At 42.0% G+C, this 22916-nt stretch overlaps 3 protein-coding genes across 4 annotated transcripts; 1 reads left to right on the forward strand and 2 right to left on the reverse strand.

Moving 5' to 3' along the window:
* Positions 1 to 617: 617 nt before the first annotated feature.
* LOC120110153 (dof zinc finger protein DOF5.1-like) lies at positions 618 to 2569 on the reverse strand. 2 transcript variants are annotated; one of them, XM_039124185.1, is made up of 2 exons: positions 2272 to 2569; positions 618 to 2075 (listed from the first exon to the last, which is right to left on the reverse strand). In XM_039124185.1, the coding sequence occupies exons 1-2, from the start codon at positions 2320 to 2322 to the stop codon at positions 1089 to 1091; spliced, it is 1038 nt and encodes a 345-aa protein (XP_038980113.1). In that variant the 5' UTR covers positions 2323 to 2569; the 3' UTR covers positions 618 to 1088. The 2 variants fall into 2 exon arrangements, with proteins under 2 accessions (XP_038980113.1, XP_038980112.1); XM_039124184.1 differs by having other exon boundaries at positions 618 to 2078.
* Positions 2570 to 11273: 8704 nt separating this feature from the next.
* On the reverse strand, positions 11274 to 15991 carry LOC103703457 (heat shock cognate 70 kDa protein 2). Its single transcript, XM_008786308.4, has 2 exons — positions 15661 to 15991; positions 11274 to 13246 (listed from the first exon to the last, which is right to left on the reverse strand). Exons 1-2 carry the CDS (start codon positions 15872 to 15874, stop codon positions 11511 to 11513), a joined length of 1950 nt encoding a protein of 649 aa, XP_008784530.1. The 5' UTR covers positions 15875 to 15991; the 3' UTR covers positions 11274 to 11510.
* Positions 15992 to 17834: 1843 nt separating this feature from the next.
* On the forward strand, positions 17835 to 22332 carry LOC103703456 (heat shock cognate 70 kDa protein 2-like). The gene is made up of 2 exons (XM_008786306.4): positions 17835 to 18185; positions 20383 to 22332. The coding sequence occupies exons 1-2, from the start codon at positions 17972 to 17974 to the stop codon at positions 22113 to 22115; spliced, it is 1947 nt and encodes a 648-aa protein (XP_008784528.1). The 5' UTR covers positions 17835 to 17971; the 3' UTR covers positions 22116 to 22332.
* Positions 22333 to 22916: the final 584 nt, after the last annotated feature.

Below are 22916 nucleotides of genomic sequence, written 5' to 3' on the forward strand. Positions count from 1 at the left end.
GCACAATGCATGGTAGCGCATGAATGAGTACATAGTTACATGAAAAGAATGTTGGTCAAAGATGATCGTGGGACTAGGCAATGTCTTAAAAAGATGAGAAGAATACTTCATAAGAGCTTTAATCGGCACGCAGTCATACCTGAATAGCAGAAAAAGCTTCCAAGTCGGTTATATCCTTCTTAAATTTGTGACAAGTATTTTAAGTAAAGAGTTTTTTCTATGAAGGCAGAGATATCAAAGTTGGGAGTAGCTACACCTTCCAGTCTCCAAATAACGAACAGGCGAAGGGGGCTGTGGAGGAGGGAGGGGGCGAGAGAGAGAGAGAGAGAGAGAGTCTAAACACCTCAGTTGCAAGATCATGAAATGCATAAAACATAGCTACTCATTGAATCATCTTAGAGAAGGATCTATACTCATCAAATTCAAATTATGCTAACACAAATCCTACTCATGCTTAAATGAGGTCTAAACAAGTCATTATAAGTGTGGAGTTGTGTTTTCCTTAAGGAAATGGCGAAGACTACTTGAGCACACAGCGCAGACACCACTCATACTTCTCATTCCAAATAGCAGATGTAATTGCATATAGATAAGTATACAGTCTAATTAATCGTTTGTATCAACACGCTTGTAATGTTATTGGGTTGCTGCAGCTAACAGAGATCATCACATGGAAAAACTGAGTGCTAATGTTGACAAGAAACTAGCTATTCCAGAATAGCTGAAGTAGGGTGCTCCGGCTCATATGTAACATCTAACTTTGCATGTCAGAGATACTAAGTTCCATGAACACTTGCATCACATTTTCGTAACCATACTATAAGATACAAAAAAGGAGAGGAAAAAGACATAGGAAAACACCAATCCGAAATAAATCAAAGACAAGAGCCTACCTACTGTTTCTAAAGTTCTTCACGACTTGTTAAGCAGATGTCACCCACCATTTTTAGACCCGTTGCAAGTTCAAAAAAGCTTGAAGTTGTCAGTTGCTGCTGCTTCGTCCTTTCTCCAGTCAAGCACTTCCTTCTTCGAAGCCATGGCAAAAAAATTAAGCTTCCCAGTTTAAGGTCACCATGAAGAGCATAGAACTACAGGAGATTGCCGGCTGATGAAGAGTTGAAGCCCGAGAGATTTGTTGGCCATCCGCTACCACTGCTGGTGCCTCCACCGCTGCTGCCGCCCCAATATTGATCATTTCGAGGAACGCCTAAGTACTGCCTGGGCAAACGGAGTCCATGTTGGTTGTCTTCCATCTTCACTGAAGCCAGCTGCGTGATGAGCCCAGAGCCAGTTGCCTTGGCGAACGCTCCCTCATCGACCCCGCTACCTACTCCATCAAAAGGGTAAAGCCCAGGAACCGGTGCAGGTGGCGGTGGTGGGGGTTCCAACCCTCCCAAGAACGGGAACTGTTGGATCTGCGGAAACCTCCACTGCTCCAAGCCGACACCGCCGCCGCCGCCACCTGAGTTACTGCTGACCCCGACATGATAGTCCACCGCATCAACTGGTTGGATCCCGGCGAAGCTCAGGCCGATGCTGGGCGTGTTGCACTCCGCCAGCGGGTGCAACGTGGAGGCCATGAACGGCAGATGGGGCGGCATGGAGAGGTTGGACGGGATTGCACCGGAGATACCCACCACCGATGTGGCGATGGAGGAGGTCGAAGAGGAGGCGCCGGCCTGGCGGTCTGCGGTGGTGGTAGTTGCAGACTTGGAGGTGCTGCTGCTGGCGGGTTTGGTCCTCTTGTTGCGGCGGCAGCCACCACCAACCGGGACGTTGCGGAGCGCTCCGCCGCGCGTCCAGTAGCGGCGGCACGTCTTACAGAAGTGGCGAGGTTGTGACAAGGAGTAGTTGTTGAAGTAGCAGAACTTGGTGTTGGTGGAGTCGCACCGCGGGCAGTTGAGAGCCGGCTCCGGCTGGGGGATCTTGGCAAGACGGGCGCGATCCGTCATCGATCCGGGCCTGACTGAGCCTGCCGCCAGGCCCTCTGGGCGAGGCGCCACTGCTCCGGTGGGGGGCTGGGGAGGCTCGCCGCTGCCGCCACCGCTGCTGCTTTGAGGCTGATGATGCGCCTGCTGCTATATTAAGTGAAAACAGAAAACAAAAATAGACCAAGGAAATCATAGTTACTGGTATATTCAAGAAGAGAAAAGGATGAGAATATTTTTGCCTTTCTATTTTATATGCTTTTTTCGCGAACAAGCTATGGAATAAGAGAAAATTTGGGGAAAAGGAAGGGAAGAAGAGAGGAGAGGAGAGAAGGGGACTCACCTGGTTCCAATTACGTGGATCTAGGTAGACTGGAACAGATGGAAAAACCATGGTTGGATGGATTTTTTTTTTGGCTTTGTTCCTTTCTTTGCAAAAGGCCGATGGAGTTTATGAGATGGTGGAGGATCACATCCACAAGGAGTTGCAGAGAGAAGAAAGCAATGAGAGAGAGAGAGAGACAAGGAGAAAGAAAGGAAAAGGATGGGATTTATTTCCTTTGGTGGCTTTTATATTTTTTATTTTCTGAGGTAGGGTTGGATGAGATGATAGGATATGTGAAAGAGAGATAGAGAGATAGATAGATAGATAGATAGATAGATAGAGAGAGAGAGAGAGAGAGAGAGAGAGAGAGAGAGAGAGAGAGAGAGACTTCCTTAGCCTTTAAGCTTCTTAATGAATTGCTGTGGAGCAGTGGGAGAGGTGAGTGGATGCTTCATGCATGGAAAGTAGAGATAGAAAAAGGACACAGGGAGGAGGGGGCCATGGAAGCCCTAATGGTATTATATTTGATGAGAAATGGTTACAAAAGATGGTAGAACAGTAAGGAAACGGCTAATAAAAACATATAAGGGAAAAAAGTCTGGGCTTGGCTGTGGGGTATGGAAGTGTCACCGTCCACTCTTTCCTCCTTGCTTGCTTGCATGCAGGATATATGAAGACACCAGTACTCCTCTACTATGTTTTCTTTGTGTTTTCACTTCTTTATTCCTTCCTCCACATTCTGTAATCTGTGTGATTCTCTAAGGGAATGTCCGGAAAGCCATGCACACCAGGAATTACTACATTACCCACTCTCTGTGTAATTATTTAAGTCAGAAACACAGAAGGTTCAGTAAAATATTGATATTGAAAAGGTTTTTGACGAATGTAACTTGTAACTATGAGTGAGATATCAAGCAAGGTGTAAACCATAACTTATTCACACTTGATCTAATTCAAGTTGTTGTGAATATTAAAAGCTGTAACCTGGAAGCAATCAATTAATAAGCAATTAAAAAGGGACAACTTTAGCCACTAATCGTATAGCTCCTAATACAACTTAATAGATAGGGAGACAGAAGCCACCTCTATCGAGGACAAGAGCATTGGGGAAGGGCTGCAGTTGTCGATTCGTTGAGCAAATTTACTTACAATATAAAAACTTAAGCTATTGGGTGGAGGATCTATTCAGGGTTATAAGCTTACATGGCACATCTTGTATTGGTCGGGGACTATGATTGCCAACTAAAATACTATACAGGTGTGGTTCTTCATATTTGAGGACTAGCTTAATATTTGTGGCTAAGAAATAACTCTACCAGGTTTATGCATCATAATATACCTTTCGCCATTCTAGGGACTAGTTCAACGTAATGCGCCAAGTCCGCTCCAATTGGTAATGAAGAAACCTGAGTTACCAGCACCCAACATAAACTGAATTTTGTCATGAAATTCAAAGCGAACATGCAATAATTCTTGCCAATTCCTAGACATGCAAGTTTTAGGCTTAGCAGCATCAAAGGGCAGCCCTACACAGTATTTGGCTTTCAAGAAACTAGCCCAATGCTTTATCTTTCATATTTGAGGTCTCAAACTCCAAATTTTGAGAGGAAACGGGCAATACCATTGCAAGATTATACTAATTAACAAAAGTGCTGTTTTTAAGGTTATGATAGATTTCTCTTCCCTAAAGAATTGGGAAGAACTTGCTCAAAAACAGCAAGCATGTACCACCACAAAAGTAGTAGGAAGTTGCAAAATCCAGAAAGCAACACGAAACATTTAAATGATCCCTTAGGCTTAAGTTGCACACTTCTTTGTTATCATTGCACTATAGCAAGACAAATTAGCTAACTCCTATTCATCTGTCGAGAGTATGCTCTATGAGCTAGGGCCCTTAAGGCACGACTTGGTATGCATGGTTTTGTACTAATAAAAAACTTTTGTTATAAGAGATATTCATGACTAGGAAATTAACAAACCAATAGAGAACCTTCTTAATTATTGAGAAACATAATCTTTGTATTCTATCCATCATCACCTCCTATTGCACGGATCTACCGGTTATTCGACGCTGATTAGATCGGATGCAGTATTCTTGTTTTGACATTTCCAAATAAGCTATCAGAATCTTCTCTACTTTCAAGTCATTCTCATATCTTTTGTCATGCAAGGAATCTATCGATGCTTTCTAAAACAAGATGGACCTATAACGTGTTTTATGCAATATATTTTTGCCATAATTTCTATGCAGAGAGTAAAGTTTTAATAGCAATTAGCTCTCTATGCTTTCTCTATACTGTTAGTTTTAATAGTATCTCGCTTCCAATTTGTTTGTGTCGATGGGACTGATATGTTCCTGGTCCAACTAATTTGGTAATTAATTAATCTGTTAATCATTTTGACCATACTAGTGTTTAGGAACATGGAATCATGAGTCAATACAAAGATAACTAATATATTATCAAATTAATCTAAAATAATCAAAAAAAATAAATAAAATATTGAAATAATAATTGTATAAATTTATGTGCATATCATATCGATGGCAATATTTTTATAACAATGATTAAAATTTGATTGAGCAGGGTTGTCGATCCATTTAAAAATGTCTAGTCATCGACTTGGATCGCTAAGTTTTTGATTGAATTGCTTATTCAAGTATGAGTGATCTAACCAGGAATCCGATCGATGATTCTTGAATTTGATCACTGAGTTTTTAACCAACAGACCATATTGATGTTTGAGCATTAGGTATGGATCGACTAGTATAAATGTTTGACCAATCAAAGACTGGTAGTGTTTAACACGACTTCTTTCAACTTATTTTAACTGAAATTGGAGTTCGCTTCTTGAAAAGCTAGTGTGTTACTCATGGCAACCGCGGTTGAAATATTAGGTGTGGTTCCCATTCAACCTAGATAGATCCAGTGCAATTGTTTACTCTTATCGGGAAAACCTACTAGCTAAAAAGTCAGAAGGAGAAGCAACCTTACAAAAAAAAAAGGATTCGGGAGAACCCAAAGAAGCCCTTTCCAAATTTTTTCCTTGGGCCAGAAGAATTCCGGCAAGGAAAAGGTGGTGGAGGCGCTTATAAGGACCCCATGAGAGAGGACGAGATATAGAGCCGTCGCCCGTCGGATATAACCAAAGCGGGAGAGGATGGGGCCGTCATCAGATGCTCCTTGTCGGGGAATTGCTGCCAGACGTCGGATTTATGGGGCCCAGCCCGAATTTTATGTACCAGCTCTGACCCCACCTACCTTCACTCCTGCCCTCACGTCCATCCCTCTATCATAGCCCCTACATTCCGCTGTTCCCTGGATCTGGACCTTCTGATTGACGGTACCATCGTAAAGAGCCCTCCCAATCCATCCCTGGCTCAGTGTCCTTTTTTTTTTTATTATTTTTAATATGGACGGACGATTCAAATATGATGTAAATACTTTAAGAACCGAGATATCAAATATCTAACTCCTGCCAGTAGCCACAAATCTGAAATCTGGGCCTCAAATCATGAATCCTGCTCTGCCTTCGCCGCCGCCGCCAGTTATACTGCCGTCAAAGTTGATCTTGAAAAAGCTCGGAGATGGAAGTTCCTAGGTGATGAAAACCAACAGGGTCGCTGCAAGAGCAAAAGACGAGTCCAAGGTGTTCCGAGTTACCGTAGTCTCTCTAATAGAAGATAGGTGAGTAATCTCAGCAGCAGAAATTAGAGCGCTCTCCATAATGAACCTAGTCACTAATTGCTCCCCTCGAAGATGTGGCCATTTCTAACAAGTCAGATGTGATAGGCAATGTAAACAACCTAATACACCAAGGTCTGGAAGACTCACTAAAGAAACTTGAGGAAGGTCTGGACAGGAACTCGACTGAAGGTCTCACTTTGCAGGAACTCAAGGAAGGTCTAGACAGGCGTCATCGACTGAAGGATCGCTAGAGAGAAACTGGTGAGCCTCCACACCTGCACTACTCTCTAGCACTGAAACAAGATATGTCTAACTATCTCAACATCCATATCACAATGAGGGAAGGTTGGAGGGATATTAATCCTCTAATCACTCAAACCCCTTGCTAAGGAGACGACCCAATCCACATTTCAGATAAAAAGGTCAATTCTAGGATGAACCCCAAGCCTCCATATCCAAGCACCATCCAATCTTCGGGGTGGTTCGGTAGGGTGGCCTCCAAGTCCTCATGTCATGACCGCCATAAGAAGAAATTAGAAGGTAAATTTAAAATCACTGCCGCATTATAAATATGACTGTTACGACATGTCCGTGTGCGCTTATAGAGCAAGAATTCTCTACGGTGCATGGTTTGCACTACAGACTCTAGTGCGCTTGATGGCCGCCATGCCACATCATAAACATGCGTAGTTTGCACCATAAACTCTGGTGTGGTACTTGATAGCTGCCACCAAAAAATGGACGACCATCAAACAAAATGCCCTTGCATATCATACACGATCTCTATGTTTGATGGCTATCCATCTCTGTTGCCGGCCATCGAGTGCTGCATTGGACTTTGCAGTACAAGCCGTCCATCTAGTCGCCAATCACTTTACAAATCCTATATGGCAGCCGAGAGTTGGTGAAGTATACTGGGGGTAAGTGGATAATGAACAGTATCTCAGATATCATTCTACTAATTGCTAATTTTTACATAAGACTGGTGAATCAAACAGCAACCGCACATATGGTATATAGTATCTCTCGTAACGAAAGTCATACTTATTAATAATTTATCATATTCATTATTAATATGAATAAAGGAGCGTGCTTTAAATAAGGGGTAGCAATGCTTAACCCAGTTTGATTCGTTAACTGGATTCAATCTATTATATACCAGCTTAAATTACCCATTTAACAAAATAGTTAGATTCGGATCTGAGTTTTGGCCAGTTTAATTTTAATAAATGATTAGGTTCAGATTGACAAATTTTTGACACCTTCTGTACCACGAGGTGCATGGTTGGCCCCCCTCCTCTGCACCTCCCCCTCCCCACTCCAACTCTCCGAGGCACCCGGTCAGGCGGCGCATACTTTTCTCCCAGTGACCCTCTCGATACTACTCGGATATGTGCATGCATCATCCCTGATTGCCTTCTATTATCTAATGCGTGGTGGTGCTCGAATTCCGTCATATCGGCGTGTGAGCTGTGGTCCGAGCGGGGCATTTGTCGGTTCGGTCGGACAAGCGCTTCTAGCCCTCGGTCCCCGTCTGATCCCCTCTTGTTGATGTCGCATGCATGTGGGCATGGTTGATCATTGTCTCTATTTTAAATTCAGATGTTAACATTAGCTGAAAAATAATGTTTTTAATTTGAGCTTAAAATGCTATTAATGCAAAGGTTTTCCTTAGTTTCCGTTAACCGGGGATAAGAAAACCGCGTTAAGGAAAGCAGGCAACCTTGTGGTGGGTCCCATGTCAAAGAGAGCATCAATCCATCCGTGTGACTTGATTGGTCCGTCAATTGGGGCCCGACTCGTCCGCACCCACGGCCCACAGCTGGATGATTGTCGAAGGCTGTGCACGGACCACGGATAGCGTCCATCGATCAGATGGCCACAGGGTCTTAGCACGAGCATCATCAAGAACAGGGATGGGACGTAGACATCGGGCCGGGCCCAGATGGAGGAGGACCACGGCTTGGGTGCTGGTGGGAGAGGAAGAGTAGGGCAGGGAGAGAAATTTGAGTTACTTGATGGAGATCGGTACATTTAAGACTGGTCTAATATTGCTTTTGAAAGAAGGGTGAATGCAGCTAGGGCTGCCAGATCTTCAATATCTCGGTATTCGAGGTAGAGCTGCGAGCAGCTTGGACTAACGTATGCTATGCTTAGTGCGAGCTGCGAGTCAATGTTGCTGTGCTTGAGGGCGATTCGGCTACAAATATTGGTTGGATTTAGCAGGAAGTGAAAGGGGTGGGCGAGTACCACCCACTGCTCAGAGATATCTGGGCTATGATCAATGGTGCGATGGTCTTGCAAGCAAAGCATGTGTATCGAGAGACCAATGGAGCAGCAGATTGGATAGCCTCATATGTGGCTAACCATTCTGGACAAACCCTATGGCTAGAAGAGGGAAGATTACCCGATGTAGTATTATTATATGGTTCCGCTCCCTCATAGTTATCTAATTAATTAGACAAACAATTTATAAATTAGCTCAAAACAAACCAATTCATGATACGATCAATTCTCTTGCCAACTTTTGAGGCAAAAAAAAAATAGAAATCGAAATAAATCTTTAATTGAATTAAAAGAATTATGAAATCCAATTTATTGAAAAAAAGTGAATTATGAAATGAACTAGAATAAACTAACAAATCAGATAATCATGGTTTTACTCACGATTAGCCGGTTGGTAGGTTGGTGGGATCAGATTTTTGCCTACATTTCTAAACGATCCAGACGAAATGGAAGTCATTTGGGATCAAGTTTGAATCCTGGACCAGTACAGTGCAATGGCTGCATATGAGGCCGTTAGGAATTCTCATCTCAACCATTAGAAATGAAATCAAGGTATCTACTCGTTCTAAGCTATCCATGACAAACTAAAGCAAGTCAAATCGAAAAAGAAGCACAGCTGACAGGTATTTCTTAACAATCTGCACTACTTCTGAGTACCGTAATGTGATCTCCCAAATGTTCTATTTTGAAAATTCCAACACTTCAAACATCCAGAATCCTTTTTTTCTCGTTAAAAAGATCATGCTCACGGGCCTATGTCAACATCGATTCCGACAAGACTTCATGGAAGATTAATACAGGATTCTGTGGCTGGAGAAATCACAGCAGTCCACAGGCCAAAATCATGACACTATCATTCGCCAAATATCATGGTGTTGACACCACTGAGCCACCTGTAGCATATGCACCTGAATCCGAACAGTCCTTGCCTGCTTCCAACAAGCTCCTGGAATCGCTTTACAGGTATTCAAACTCATCCATTAGAGGTCAAAAAGCCGAGTTGCTGCTCTGCATGGGCCAGCCAAGAGCAATCAATTTCACTGAATCTGCAACTCACCAGCCAACTTGGCCATTCAATCTGCAGGCTGGAATGAACCCCAGCCATGTTAGAAAAGCTTTGAACGCACAATGCGTTGTTCGAAATGACGAGCCTCGCCAAAATAACCAGGTTGGAATTAAGCCCAGCCATGCAAGAGAAACTTTGAGGGCACCATGCATTCATCAAAATAACAAATCCCAAAGTCAAGTGTGTGGCAAGCCAGACATGAACAGGGCCAGCCACAGCACCAGCAGAAGTCATTGATGGTGCTTAGCATATGGACCCTGGTGACCTCCCTCGGTAGGACAAATCCTTCCAGAGAGGTCAAGAGAAAGCGAAAACATCCTACTGTGATCTCATGAGAAGCATGGTGCTGGAACCACACACGCAACGAATGGGGAGTACAAAAGAGAGCAGTGTCCGGAAACCACCATGGCTGCCGCATAGCTCCCACCTTAGGTTAAATCAACTGCCGAGTCTTTAAACTTTGATTGCTGCCACTGCAGAATACAGCCCAGCAATGATACACTTTCGAGAAAAGTCGTCACCGAAAGTGTACAAACTTGACATGTCTCGTTGTCATCAGCGAAGCCTGCCTTGTCCTTCAATTTCTGAGATGCATGTGAAGTTAAATGGTGAGAGACATGAACTCGATAAGCCACAAATTGCAGGCAATCGTCTGAAAGTACTAGAAAGATTTCCTGAGAGCTGAGCTAGGAAAAAGTTCTTGCACTATTTCTCAATCTTTGAATTCTGAAGTTATACAGTGAGGCATCTGGCCTTGAACCCGGGAACGAAGCGGTAGAGCGTCCATCCGAACCCGTCGTCCAAGCTTGTTACCATCCAGTTTTCCATTTGATCTAGGTTTAAGCTGCAGAAAAAATGTGTTCCAGCGTCAACATGAAAGGTTTCCTAGCACTAATGGCTGCATACCAGTGTTCAGAGGAACATTGTCAAAGAAAGCATATGCATCCGGCCTCTCAGAAAGACTGGTACATGAAAACAGATGATGGTTCACTAGTGGGCAAGAAAGAGCAGAATCCATAATACACTCAATTTTCTTGCATATTTAGCATTCCCCAACAAGCCTAGTGCCTGGCTAGAAGCCAACACTGGATGGTACATGGTTAGCTCCTCCCGCAGAAGTAACCGAGGTAATTTAGCATGTATGAAACACAGATGTATAAGGTTGACAACTTTGTGCTAGAAATGCCAGATTCTTCTACCATATACATAGCCACAGAGGTGAACCTAGTTGCATTATCTCTTAGCAAGATGGTTAATTAGCCCATAACGAAGAGCGAAACCAGCATGCTTTCTGAGGAATGAAGTCATGCACTGAGCTTTCAAATGTCAAGTTATAAATGTTTCCTGCTTTCAAATATCTAGTTAAACTTCGGAGCTTTCAAATTACCACATATCTTAGCAAGTATTGGAGTTTGAAGATTTTGAAGCTAATACCATGATGCATCATGAAGTGAGAGCCCTGCTATTGGCGGATGCCTATGGAGCTGAGGTCTGAGAGTAGTTCAGGCCAATGGCATGCAAGTTAGTCATAGCACCCGTAGTGGATTAAAAAACAATCACAAGCATAAAAGAACAGATTGTAACCTAGAAGGGAAAATCTTACAAACGACTCAAGAGGCTGAGGTTCAATATCCTAAAAGAGAACTAAGGCCAAAACAGCATGCGAACCAAGTGGCACAGCAAAAGAAATTTAACCTGTCCATAGCCTCTCCTCATAGGTATTTAACCCAAGTGGTTCATGAGTATTACCCAAGTGAATGAGAAGGCATACAGGCATAGAAAAAAAACATGGATCCTATCTATCATGGTTCTTTACACAATTATTCCAAATACACAAGACAATTGATCCACGGACAATTCAACAAATTTATGACCCAAGCCTCCCACAGCAATAAAAGTTTTAGCATGATAAGGTTACCTACAATAAGCATCACTTAACAAGCTGAAGATCATATTAAGACATAACAAATTAAATAAACAAATTATCACATCAAAAAAAAAAAATTATATAACTTGCACGCGCCAAGCACTTTTGTTTACCAAAGGAATTTAAAAGTCAACTAAAACCAGTCCTTTAAAGCATCAATATGAAAAGGTGCGAGACCATGACATAAGGCCAAGATCGAATAAAAAGAAGTCCTGAATCAGATTTTTCCTACTAAGGTAAACCAGGAAAACCTCCTGGAACCAAAATTAAAACCTAGCATGAGATAAAATAATTAATCGACCTCCTCAATCTTAGGACCTGCACCACTGCCGCCACCAGCAGAGGGACCATCATCATCCATTCCACCAGCCATGTCAGCACCAGCACCCTCGTACATCTTAGCAATGATGGGGTTGCAGACGCTCTCCAGCTCCTTCATTTTGTCCTCAAACTCATCAGCTTCTGCCAACTGGTTGCCATCCAGCCACTGGATTGCCTGCTCAATTGCATCCTCAATCTTCTTCTTATCAGCAGCAGGGAGCTTGGATGCAATCTTGTCATCCTTGATGGTATTCCTCATGTTGTATGCATAATTCTCTAAAGTGTTCTTTGCCTCAACCTTCTTCTTATGCTCCTCATCCTCGGATTTATACTTCTCAGCATCTTGTACCATCTTCTCGATCTCCTCCTTGCTGAGCCGACCTTTGTCATTAGTAATGGTAATCTTGTTCTTCTGCCCAGTAGTCTTGTCCTCAGCTGAGACATTTAGAATACCGTTAGCATCAATGTCAAAGCAGACATTGATCTGCGGGACACCCCTAGGAGCCGGTGGAATGCCAGAGAGCTCAAATTTTCCAAGAAGGTTGTTATCTCTAGTCCTTGTCCTTTCACCCTCATAAACTTGAATCAGGACACCAGGCTGGTTGTCAGAGTAGGTTGAGAAGACCTGCTCCTTCTTGGTGGGAATGGTTGTATTCCTTGGGATCAAAACAGTCATCACTCCTCCAGCAGTCTCCAAACCAAGAGAAAGGGGGGTGACGTCCAACAACAGCAGGTCCTGTACCTTCTCATTTCCCTCACCGCTCAAGATGGCAGCCTGCACAGCAGCACCGTAAGCAACAGCCTCATCAGGATTGATATTCTTGCACAACTCCTTCCCATTGAAGAGATCCTGCAACAGCTGTTGGACCCTAGGAATTCTGGTGGACCCACCAACGAGGACAACTTCATGGACACTGCTTTTGTCCATTTTTGCATCCCTCAGACACTTCTCAACGGGCTCCATACACTTCCTGAACAAGTCCATGTTTAACTCTTCGAACCGGGCCCTCGTGATGGTGGAGTAGAAATCAATTCCCTCATACAAGGAATCAATCTCAATTGTAGTCTGAGCGGTGGAGGAGAGAGTTCTCTTTGCCCTCTCACATGATGTCCTAAGCCTCCTAAGAGCCCTAGGGTTTCCACTGATGTCCTTTTTGTGCTTTCTCTTGAACTCCTGAACAAAGTGGTTGACCATGCGGTTATCAAAATCCTCACCTCCAAGATGAGTGTCACCAGCAGTAGCCTTCACCTCAAATATACCCTCTTCAATAGTAAGCAGAGAGACATCAAAAGTGCCGCCACCAAGGTCAAAGATGAGAATATTCTTCTCGCCAACACTTCCAGCCTTCTTATCAAGGCCATAAGCAATGGCAGCTGCTGTGGGCTCATTGATGATTCTCATGACATTGAGACCAGAAATAACACCAGCATCCTTGGTAGCCTGGCGCTGAGAATCATTGAAGTAAGCAGGAACAGTAACAACAGCATTCTTAACAGTGGAACCCAGGTAGGCCTCTGCAGTTTCCTTCATCTTGATCAAAACCATAGAAGAAATTTCTTCTGCTGCAAACTGCTTCTCCTCACCCTTATATTGGACGACAATCATGGGTTTATCTCCCGGACCCGCAACAACCTTGAAGGGCCAAAGCTTAACATCACTCTGGACAGATGCATCAGAGAATCGCCTGCCAATCAAGCGCTTGGCATCTGAAAAGCAAATAACAAAAATACAAGGTCATGCATGGGCAGCCAGAAACAAGGCAGAGGGTTTCTAAAAATTAGGTGGGTTTATTTCTGATGCTAAGGATGGTTATATATAAAAGAACAAAAAGTACACAAAAGGGAAAGCCTGATTAACTAGATGGTGATAATAGCCACATTCAATATCTGTTTATGTGCTCGGATATATCTAAAGTAATCAATTTAATCATAAATCACAACCATAGTATAGCAAAGTGAATAAGGAACTTCCTGACATTGGACAAATAGCAATAGAACATGTCACTAACAATAAGCACTGATATGTCTAGCAATTCCCCTAGTATAGATGCATATCACTTGCAAGCTCATAAGTCATCACAAGAATCACAATCATTATAATACACTGGCAAGTATCAAAACCAACAACATGCAAACTTACCTAAAATGTGAGAATTGACAGGCAAAATTCACATGTATCACTATCTCCGAAATTATCCACTATAATGGAGGTGAAAGGGAGAAAACATCATGCAAGCAACCAAGACATATAATAAAAAGGTCCAACATCTTGCTCATCAGCATAGCTAAACTAGTCAAATTTGATAAATACAACACCCTGGTGAATCTGATTTTTGCTAAAAAGGAGAATCCCATTAGCAACAGTTGCAACCATAAAACAAGGAACAAGTTAAGTCGAGCTAAATCTTGATGATCACAGAGAGTTAATCCTAGAAGTAGAAGACTAGAAACATGTAATGAGAAAAAAACTTAGAAACCACAATTGCCTCAATAAAATATTTTGGTCACATGTAAAATGAAGACTGTTGTATCCAAATTTTCGACAAGTATGCAACCCATAGAAGAATATAGCATTGATCATGTACTGATTGAATGGAGCATATGAATAACATAAATTGCAAGGAAAAGGAGAAATGACAAATTCCTAATGTCAGACAATACAAAGAAACCTGTTGATAGCTCTCCCAACCTTTAATTCCTAATGTCAGACAATACAAAACAAATAGACGCCATGAAGAAAAATCTTTTAGAAGAAAAAAGGAACTTGACATATGATAAACAAAGGCTAAAGGCTGAAAGGCAAAAGATTGCAATGAAAGGGTCAACTAATAAGCATTTAAACCTTCAACGGGAATAAATTAGTTAATTTTCCATAGTTGCAGAAGCCTCTCTGCCTATTTTGCAACCAATCACTTTCCCTACCCAGTATTTAGCTAATGAACTTCCTATTTAATGAGATAATGGTTATGCAATTAAACAATGACACAGACTCAACTTATTAAACACTACACTTGAGCAAGTTAAAAGATAATTTACAGGATCAGCTTTGTATGCGATGCAAGATACGATTTTTATTGATCCTCCAAAAAACAATAACTGGTTATGCAATTAAAAGTTACGACATATAATTTAACTCAACAAACACAACTTTAGCAAATATTGAAAACGTACATAAAACTAATTATACATGAATAAAGGAAACAATTTTTATTAATGTTCTACAAACAGCAGCGGAAATCAGATTGATTAGTTGGAACACAAAATTGGAAAAAATAGACAGCATGCAGCCTAAAGAAGTATTAGATCTGTCCACATGAACCCAAGACACCATACCTAAAGTAGATCTGTCCACACAATCCAGAATAGCATACTTGAAGTTGATCTATCCACATGTTATGGTAACCCGACAAGCTACAACTTCCCCAGCGACGGATCTACCGCAAGACTACCAAACAGAACCGGATGCTTTTTTTCGAAAAAAAAGGAAAGGACAAATAACACAAAATACTGCACCAGATTTACGTTTCAGAAATAAATCCATCAAAGAAGAAGGGTTCTTTTCTGTTGAATCGGAGAGAGGGGGGGTGCTCTGAAAGGAATCACACTGCCCACCCTTGGGGAAGATCAGATGTACCAGCCTTCGGGAGAGGCTGTTTCTGTGTTTCGAACCCATGACCTCCGCGTGACAATAGAGAAACCTAATGGTAGCGTCAAAGCTCACTCTTCGAGAGGATCACATCATGGATCTAGATTTTTTTCCTTAAAACAGACTAAAAGAAAAAATAAGCAAGACTGTGAACCACAAAAAAAAGGTTTTTTCCCCCTTTTAGGACAAAAAAAAATAAAACAGAAGGAATGCAACAAGTTATGAGCCAAAAAATTTTTTTAAGGGGGAAAAAGTCTTTTTCCCTTAATTTTTTTTTCTGAAAAAGAGATATCATGATGACATGAACCTCCAAAAATTCCCCGTGAAAAACACATATGGAAGAGAGAGGAGGGGGGGGGGGGGTGTTAGAGAGTGGTAAGAAAAGAAAAGGCGAGATCTATACGGTATCATACCCCACACCAGGCATCAGCAACAGATCTATAAGAAAAAGTCTCTAAGAGCTCCGAAAACTCACCAAAGACGGTGTTGATGGGGTTCATGGCGACCTGGTTCTTTGCAGCATCACCGATAAGACGCTCGGTGTCAGTGAACGCCACATAGGAGGGAGTGGTGCGATTCCCCTGGTCGTTGGCGATGATCTCCACTCTATCGTGCTGCCACACCCCGACGCACGAATAGGTAGTCCCGAGATCGATCCCGATAGCCGGACCTTCTCCTTTCCCGGCCATTGCTTCGATCTGATTGGAAATCAACCTACAAAGAACAATGGACGGAAGAGAGGAGGAGGAGAGCGGCTAGGGTTTCCAGAGAGAAGGAAAAAAGAGTGAGATGAGCGTTTAAAAAACCAGACCTAGGGTTTCTAGAAAGTTCGCCCGATTAGTTTGTTGGAGACTTTGTTGTAACCGCCCGATTATATTGGACGGTTTCAGATCAGCTGGCTTCCCACGGGAAGCTTTCCACTCAATTTCTGTTCAAGAAAATCGGAGAATTTATACAGCAAGGCGCATACAAATGGTCTTACGAAGACAAACACCCGAACTAGGTTGGATTTCAATTGGGCTTGGCCCACATTTGCCCCAGTTTTATGTTTTTCCAATAAATAAATAAATTGATACATCAAACTATTGAACCACGAGGACAGCCATTAATTTGGAGCTCGCAAGTAATATTTCAGTGCTGCTAAGGAGGTTGGCTAGCTTGTTTTCAAGTTGGCAAAGTATTTGCTACATCCTTGAGAACCATCAAATGGAGGTCCTAGGTGCCGAGTGATCCAATGACACCCCCCCCAAAAGGGTTCGCTGCCATGTGAGGCTTATGGGGGGCACATAGTGGCATCAGTGCTTGACAGCCCGGTCTGCTGATGTGCTTATAGAAACGCATTGCGAAGCCCCTTCTGTCCATCTGTCACTTAATACAGGGCTCTGCTCTGCCGGTGATAGCCATGGAGGGTGCTCTGCGGTGGTCAGCCTCGGCTAAAGAAAATAAAGTTGCACCTCTACTGACAGCAATTGCTTTTGGTATGGTGGTAAGCGCTTCATCCAATAAGTGGTATCAGAGCGAGGTTGCACGTTCGAAGCCCCAGTAAGTGCATCGCTTGGGGGGGAGGGAGTGTTGGAATTTTTTCAAGCCCTCTCTAAGGGTTTGCTGCACATGGTGGCATCGGTGCTTGACAGCCCAGCCTACCTATGCGTTTATGGGGCCGACAACAATTGCTTTTGGTATGGTGGTAAGGGCTTGATCCAACAAATAATCCACAAAAGAATGCGGGTTAAGTCTCCTTCCAACTAAAATCTATTATTGATTTGTTTCTCTCGTAATCCCATTGTGGTTGCTAGCATTGAATTTGACATAAAGAACCATTGCTGTGTATGGATCCATTAAAGTGAAGCTTCCTTGAAGCTTGCTTGAGAGGATAAGGTGACGCTAAAGCCAACAATCTAAAACCGATCCTTCAGAATGATTAACATGTAATAACATAGCAATTTTTACTTTATGATATATAAATATAGTTATAAAAAATATAAACAAATATATAAATTTTTTCTATTTTATTTTAATTCTCCTACTACTCAAAGAATTTTAAATTTTTTTAGTCTTCCATTGATATTGAGACAACAAACATTCATCCCACTTTCCTGCATGTGCATCCACATGCTTAGCATTAGGATTTGTCATAAAAAATTATTGCATTGAAAAGAGTCTCACATGGTATTGTGACACATACCCAAGGAAAAGTCATAATCTTGCATTGAAAACTAATATTAACCTAGAGGGTAGGTGACAATATTATTTTTAGAGAGCATGTTTACTCTCAAAAAATCTCACAAGAAATAGTTTTTCAACAAATTTAGGCCGAGTATAAAGTAGGTCGCTAGGCGTCGGTAAAGTTAATATTCCAACGGTGGCTGGGAAGTCAGAAATGGAAGCCTGCCGTGATAGACTTTTTCTTCATGTGAACGTGTTCAGACATCACGTTCACATGCGCCCTTGCAACTTGCAAGCCTGCTCCGTTGGAACAAGTTAAGGCGGGCGGGGTCGGCGCGATATTTTGAAATCCTCAACCAATCAGAACACGTCTACAGGACGAAAAAATCCAAATCTATCTTGCGCGTCCGTAGCCGATCCGACGGGCACGGAGGAATAGAAACTTCTAGAATTCCATTGCTCCAAAACTATATAAGCACCACCCTCTGCGCTCCTCCTCCTCCACCGATTCCGGATTGAGGGATTATTTTCACGGGTCAAGCCGCCGGCTATTACCCCTTTTTTTTTAAACCTTCTCTCTTTTAGATTAGATTCGAGCTCTAGATCCGTAGAGAGAAGAGATGGCCGGCAAAGGCGAAGGTCCGGCGATCGGGATCGATCTCGGGACTACCTACTCGTGCGTCGGTGTATGGCAGCACGATCGGGTGGAGATAATCGCCAACGACCAGGGGAATCGCACCACCCCCTCCTATGTGGCCTTCACCGACACCGAGCGTCTCGTCGGCGATGCCGCCAAGAACCAGGTCGCCATGAACCCCACGAACACCGTTTTCGGTGAGTATTTCTTCCCCTGATGTCCTTTTTCCTTAGATCTGCCAGTCTCCAGCGGTTTTCGGATCCGAGGTGGTGAGGATCTGGGGCTTGTGGAGTGTTTTTTTTTCTGTTTCTATAAGATTTTCGTGGTAGATCTGTGTTAGAATAGCTGTGTTTTTTGATTTGACGAATCTAGGGGTCTGATCTGTTGTTACCTACTTGACCTGGTTTGCGTTTTTTGATAGATCTGGGTGTTATCTAATTTGTTCGTTCATCTTGTGTTAGATTGGGTATTGCCTTGATTTGGGTTTTTTAGTCTTCCTCAAGGTAACTTTCTTGCTAATATTTAATGCCAACAAGGGATTTCTAGAGAAAAAGTTATTTGCTAAATTTTGATGCAGAAATAGGAATTTTAAAGAAGAAGACTATAAGGTTTAGATCTTTGTTGTAATTATCTCTGTTAAGTCTATGTCAGGAGTTTGGGTTGAAAACGGTGTATCTGTGGCCTGGATCAGATTTTGGATACAAACCGGATACGCAGCTATAAATTTTGCCGCATACGAATCTGGATCCGGATCTTAAAGAGATTTGCTAGATCCGAATCTCGATGCTAGTACAGAACTATAAACTTTGTTCGTGCTGTGGATCTTAATAGTTTTGTTTCAAGCTGATGATTTCTTATTCTTAGAAAAATCTGTCCACGTTGTTAAATGATGTAATTGGAAATATGTCGCAATATTTCAATAATTAAACATTTCTATCAAAAATAACCACGTTTCTTTAACAAAGATAGAATAATTTATAAGCTTTATTGTTTTCTTTATGGTATTTTCAAAATTTTACTATTTAAATAAAAATAATTATTTTATTTTATTATTTAGTAATTAATAACTTGTAAATATTCTTACATTAAAATTTTGTTGCAGATCTTTTTAATAATTAGATGATACATGATTATTGTCAATTAAGAGTATCGTGGAATTTAAAGTCGTGTAATTTAAAGGATGGTATTTAATATAAAATTATTAATATTTTCATTATATTTTTTGATTTTCTTTAATTTTTGAAATATTTTTTTGCACAAAATCTGGTTTGACTGATTGACACTACAATCGGACTAATGACTTGGTGGCTTGGACACTTGCTGCCTCTGGTTTGGGTTGAATAAACTATCCTATGCCCGTTTCTCATCCTTAATGATTATATCATTGGCTAGATTTCATCATTCAATTCTGCTTATAATTCGATTTGTGTATGAAGTAGTATCTAATCATGTGTGGGTCGAATAAAAAATATGAATATAACTAATATTTGACTTTTATCCATATCTATTTGGAACAAATATGGATATACTTAATATCCGATATTCATCTTTGTTTCAATAGATATGAAATCAAATTTTGCCATCCATTTAATATCTGCATCCTTAATATGAATATACCAGTATCAAGTGTCATCCCTATATGCAGGAGATGTTAAGTTGAGATTCCTGCCGACTATCATGTGTGAATGGTAGTCATTTTTAAGTGCTTCCTTTTTTTTGTAATTGTTGTTTAGTTGTTTTACAGCTTGTAGTTTGCTTTTCTCACATAGCTGACAGTAATCCTGATGATTCCTTTGATTGCAAAATTTAATTTTGTCAACGCATTACATGATTAGATAGGATGAGTATTTCTGTAACTATCTAACAATAGTCGGATGATTCTTTGTTTGTAAATTTTATAAATATATTAGATGGCTATATATTTTGAGTATTTTTTAAATGATTTCATTTAATAATGTCAAGAATGAGCCTTGGTGCAATGGTGATATTGCTCTATGATTTAGAGGTCATGGGTTTAAAACACGAAAACAGCTTCTCTATATGCAAGGCAAGGCTGTGTACATTTGACCTTTTGCAGGCCTCGCAATGCGGAAGCCTCATGCATTGAGCCGCCCTTTTTTTATTTGATATATAGGATTTTCTGTTGCTTTTTTACCTGCTTTACCTGTGCATATATTTATTCTGTAGCATTAGCTTATGTAAATATTGTTGAAGGAGAACATTGTGATAATCTCTCTTGATATTGTCAACAATGCTATATGTTAAATAATTAAATTTCTATCTTAGTTCCATCGTTGCTCTTATTGTTGTATATGAGATGATGTCTGTTCCTGTTACTTTAGACTGCAAATTCTAAGGTTCCATCATTATTCTAACAAACACATCTACTTGCAGATGCCAAACGATTGATTGGACGACGATTCAGTGATACCTCTGTACAAAGTGACATGAGGCTCTGGCCCTTCAAGGTCATACCTGGCCCTGGAGACAAGCCTTTGATTGTAGTCCAGTACAAGGGGGAAGAGAAGCAGTTTGCAGCTGAAGAGATCTCTTCTATGGTGTTGATGAAGATGCGTGAGATTGCAGAGGCATATCTTGGCTCTTCTATCAAGAATGCTGTGGTCACTGTCCCTGCTTACTTCAATGACTCTCAGCGGCAGGCCACTAAGGATGCCGGTGTCATCGCTGGCCTCAATGTCATGCGTATCATCAATGAGCCCACAGCTGCTGCCATCGCCTATGGTCTTGATAAGAAGGCCGCCAGCGTCGGCGAGAAGAATGTTCTTATATTTGACCTTGGAGGTGGTACCTTCGACGTCTCCCTCCTTACCATTGAGGAGGGGATCTTCGAGGTGAAGGCCACCGCAGGAGATACCCATCTTGGAGGCGAGGACTTCGACAACCGAATGGTGAACCACTTTGTTCAGGAGTTCAAGAGAAAGCACAAGAAAGATATCAGCGGCAACCCTCGGGCTCTTAGGAGGTTGAGGACAGCCTGTGAGAGGGCAAAGAGGACCCTGTCATCCACCGCCCAGACCACGATTGAGATCGATTCCCTCTTCGAGGGCATTGATTTCTACACCACCATCACCCGAGCCAGGTTTGAGGAGCTAAACATGGATCTTTTCAGGAAATGCATGGAGCCTGTAGAGAAGTGCCTTAGAGATGCTAAGATGGACAAACGCTCCGTTGATGAAGTAGTCCTCGTTGGTGGATCAACCAGAATTCCCAGGGTTCAGCAGTTGCTGCAGGACTTCTTAAACGGGAAGGAGCTCTGCAAGAACATCAACCCAGATGAGGCTGTTGCCTATGGTGCTGCTGTCCAAGCTGCGATCTTGAGCGGCGAGGGCAACGAGAAAGTACAGGACCTTCTTTTATTGGATGTGACACCACTCTCCCTTGGTTTGGAGACCGCCGGAGGAGTCATGACCGTGTTGATTCCGAGGAACACCACCATCCCCACCAAGAAGGAGCAGGTCTTCTCCACCTACTCGGACAACCAGCCTGGTGTCTTGATACAAGTCTACGAAGGAGAGAGGACTAGGACCAGAGACAACAACCTGCTGGGCAAGTTTGAGCTGTCTGGCATCCCCCCTGCTCCAAGGGGTGTGCCTCAGATCAACGTGTGCTTCGACATGGATGCCAATGGCATCTTGAATGTCTCAGCGGAGGACAAGACCACCAGCCAAAAGAACAAGATCACCATCACCAATGACAAGGGAAGGCTGAGCAAGGAGGAAATCGAGAAGATGGTGCAAGAGGCCGAAAAGTACAAGGGTGAGGACGAAGAGCACAAGAAGAAGGTTGAGGCCAAGAATGCTTTGGAGAACTATGCATACAACATGAGGAACACCATCAGGGACGAAAAGATTGCATCCAAGCTTCCTGCTGCCGATAAGAAGAAGATTGAGGATGCCGTCGAGCAAGCAATTCAGTGGCTTGATGGGAACCAGTTGGCAGAAGCTGATGAATTTGAAGACAAGATGAAGGAGCTGGAGGGCATCTGCAACCCTATTATTGCCAAGATGTATCAGGGTGCTGGTGCTGATGCGGCTGGTGGCATGGATGAAGATGGTCCATCAGCTGGTGGTAGCGATGCTGGTCCCAAAATTGAGGAGGTTGATTAAGGAGATTAAATTCTCATGGGCTTACAATTTTTCAACATCTGTTTGTGCTAAGTATTGATGGGATATCTTGTTCCATTAGTTTCACAATTTGGCCCAATTATATTAGAGGCCATGTCTCTTCTACCTTTTTTTTTGCTTTAGCTGTTGAATGCTGTATCAGTTTGGTTACTCTTATTTTTGATATCCAATATACCAGTTCTGCATATCTTTCAAACAATTGCTTATCTTGCTATGCATATGCCTGTTCCCCTAGTGTCGAATAAGTTATACAAAGCAGGTTTGCGTCTTTTGTATGTGGGAAAAATCTGGTTTGTTTGAGATATTGGTTAAATCTGGTTTGCTTGAGATGTTGGCTCAGTCTGGTTTGTTGAGATGCTGGTTTCTTGTTCGCTCCACGGGGTCATCATGCCATTTATCAATGAATACCGAACAATATGTTCTATTTCTGCAGATTTTTTTTTACAGTCCTATCTTTCTAGGAAATCAATCATTACTGAAATAATCCTGTCCCTTTAGGAACACCATCTGTCTGTTATTGAAAGATGATTGCAGCTTGATTGCATCTTTTCTCTCTTTTTTTCCCCCACAAGACATTGTCAATTCTCCTGCAATATTATATTAAAATCATTCAAATCTAAAGAACATAAATGAAAAATGCTGGTCTACCATAGCAGGTAAGAAGCTGTGTCCAGGAAATAAAAATTGTCAAGATAATTCTCAAAAATTCAGTTCATTTTTTGATCAAACTGCTTTCAAGCATAATCAGCCATTTGTGTCAATTAAATAAAGAAGCCTGGGTTG

This window comes from Phoenix dactylifera, chromosome 3 (genome assembly GCF_009389715.1).
Source record: "Phoenix dactylifera cultivar Barhee BC4 chromosome 3, palm_55x_up_171113_PBpolish2nd_filt_p, whole genome shotgun sequence".
NCBI lineage: Eukaryota > Viridiplantae > Streptophyta > Magnoliopsida > Arecales > Arecaceae > Phoenix > Phoenix dactylifera.

Bases quoted from the DNA above. Each gene is read 5' to 3' on its own strand.
- LOC103703456 (XM_008786306.4), top strand. From the start codon at position 17,972: ATGGCCGGCAAAGGCGAAGGTCCGGCGATCGGGATCGATCTCGGGACT. The intron at 18,186-20,382 runs GTGAGTATTTCT...ATCTACTTGCAG, and splicing joins CCCCACGAACACCGTTTTCG to ATGCCAAACGATTGATTGGA.
- LOC103703457 (XM_008786308.4), bottom strand. From the start codon at position 15,874: ATGGCCGGGAAAGGAGAAGGTCCGGCTATCGGGATCGATCTCGGGACT. The intron at 13,247-15,660 runs GTGAGTTTTCGG...TTTGCTTTTCAG, and splicing joins CCCCATCAACACCGTCTTTG to ATGCCAAGCGCTTGATTGGC.
- LOC120110153 (XM_039124184.1), bottom strand. From the start codon at position 2,322: ATGGTTTTTCCATCTGTTCCAGTCTACCTAGATCCACGTAATTGGAAC. The intron at 2,079-2,271 runs GTGAGTCCCCTT...CACTTAATATAG, and splicing joins ATCCACGTAATTGGAACCAG to CAGCAGGCGCATCATCAGCC.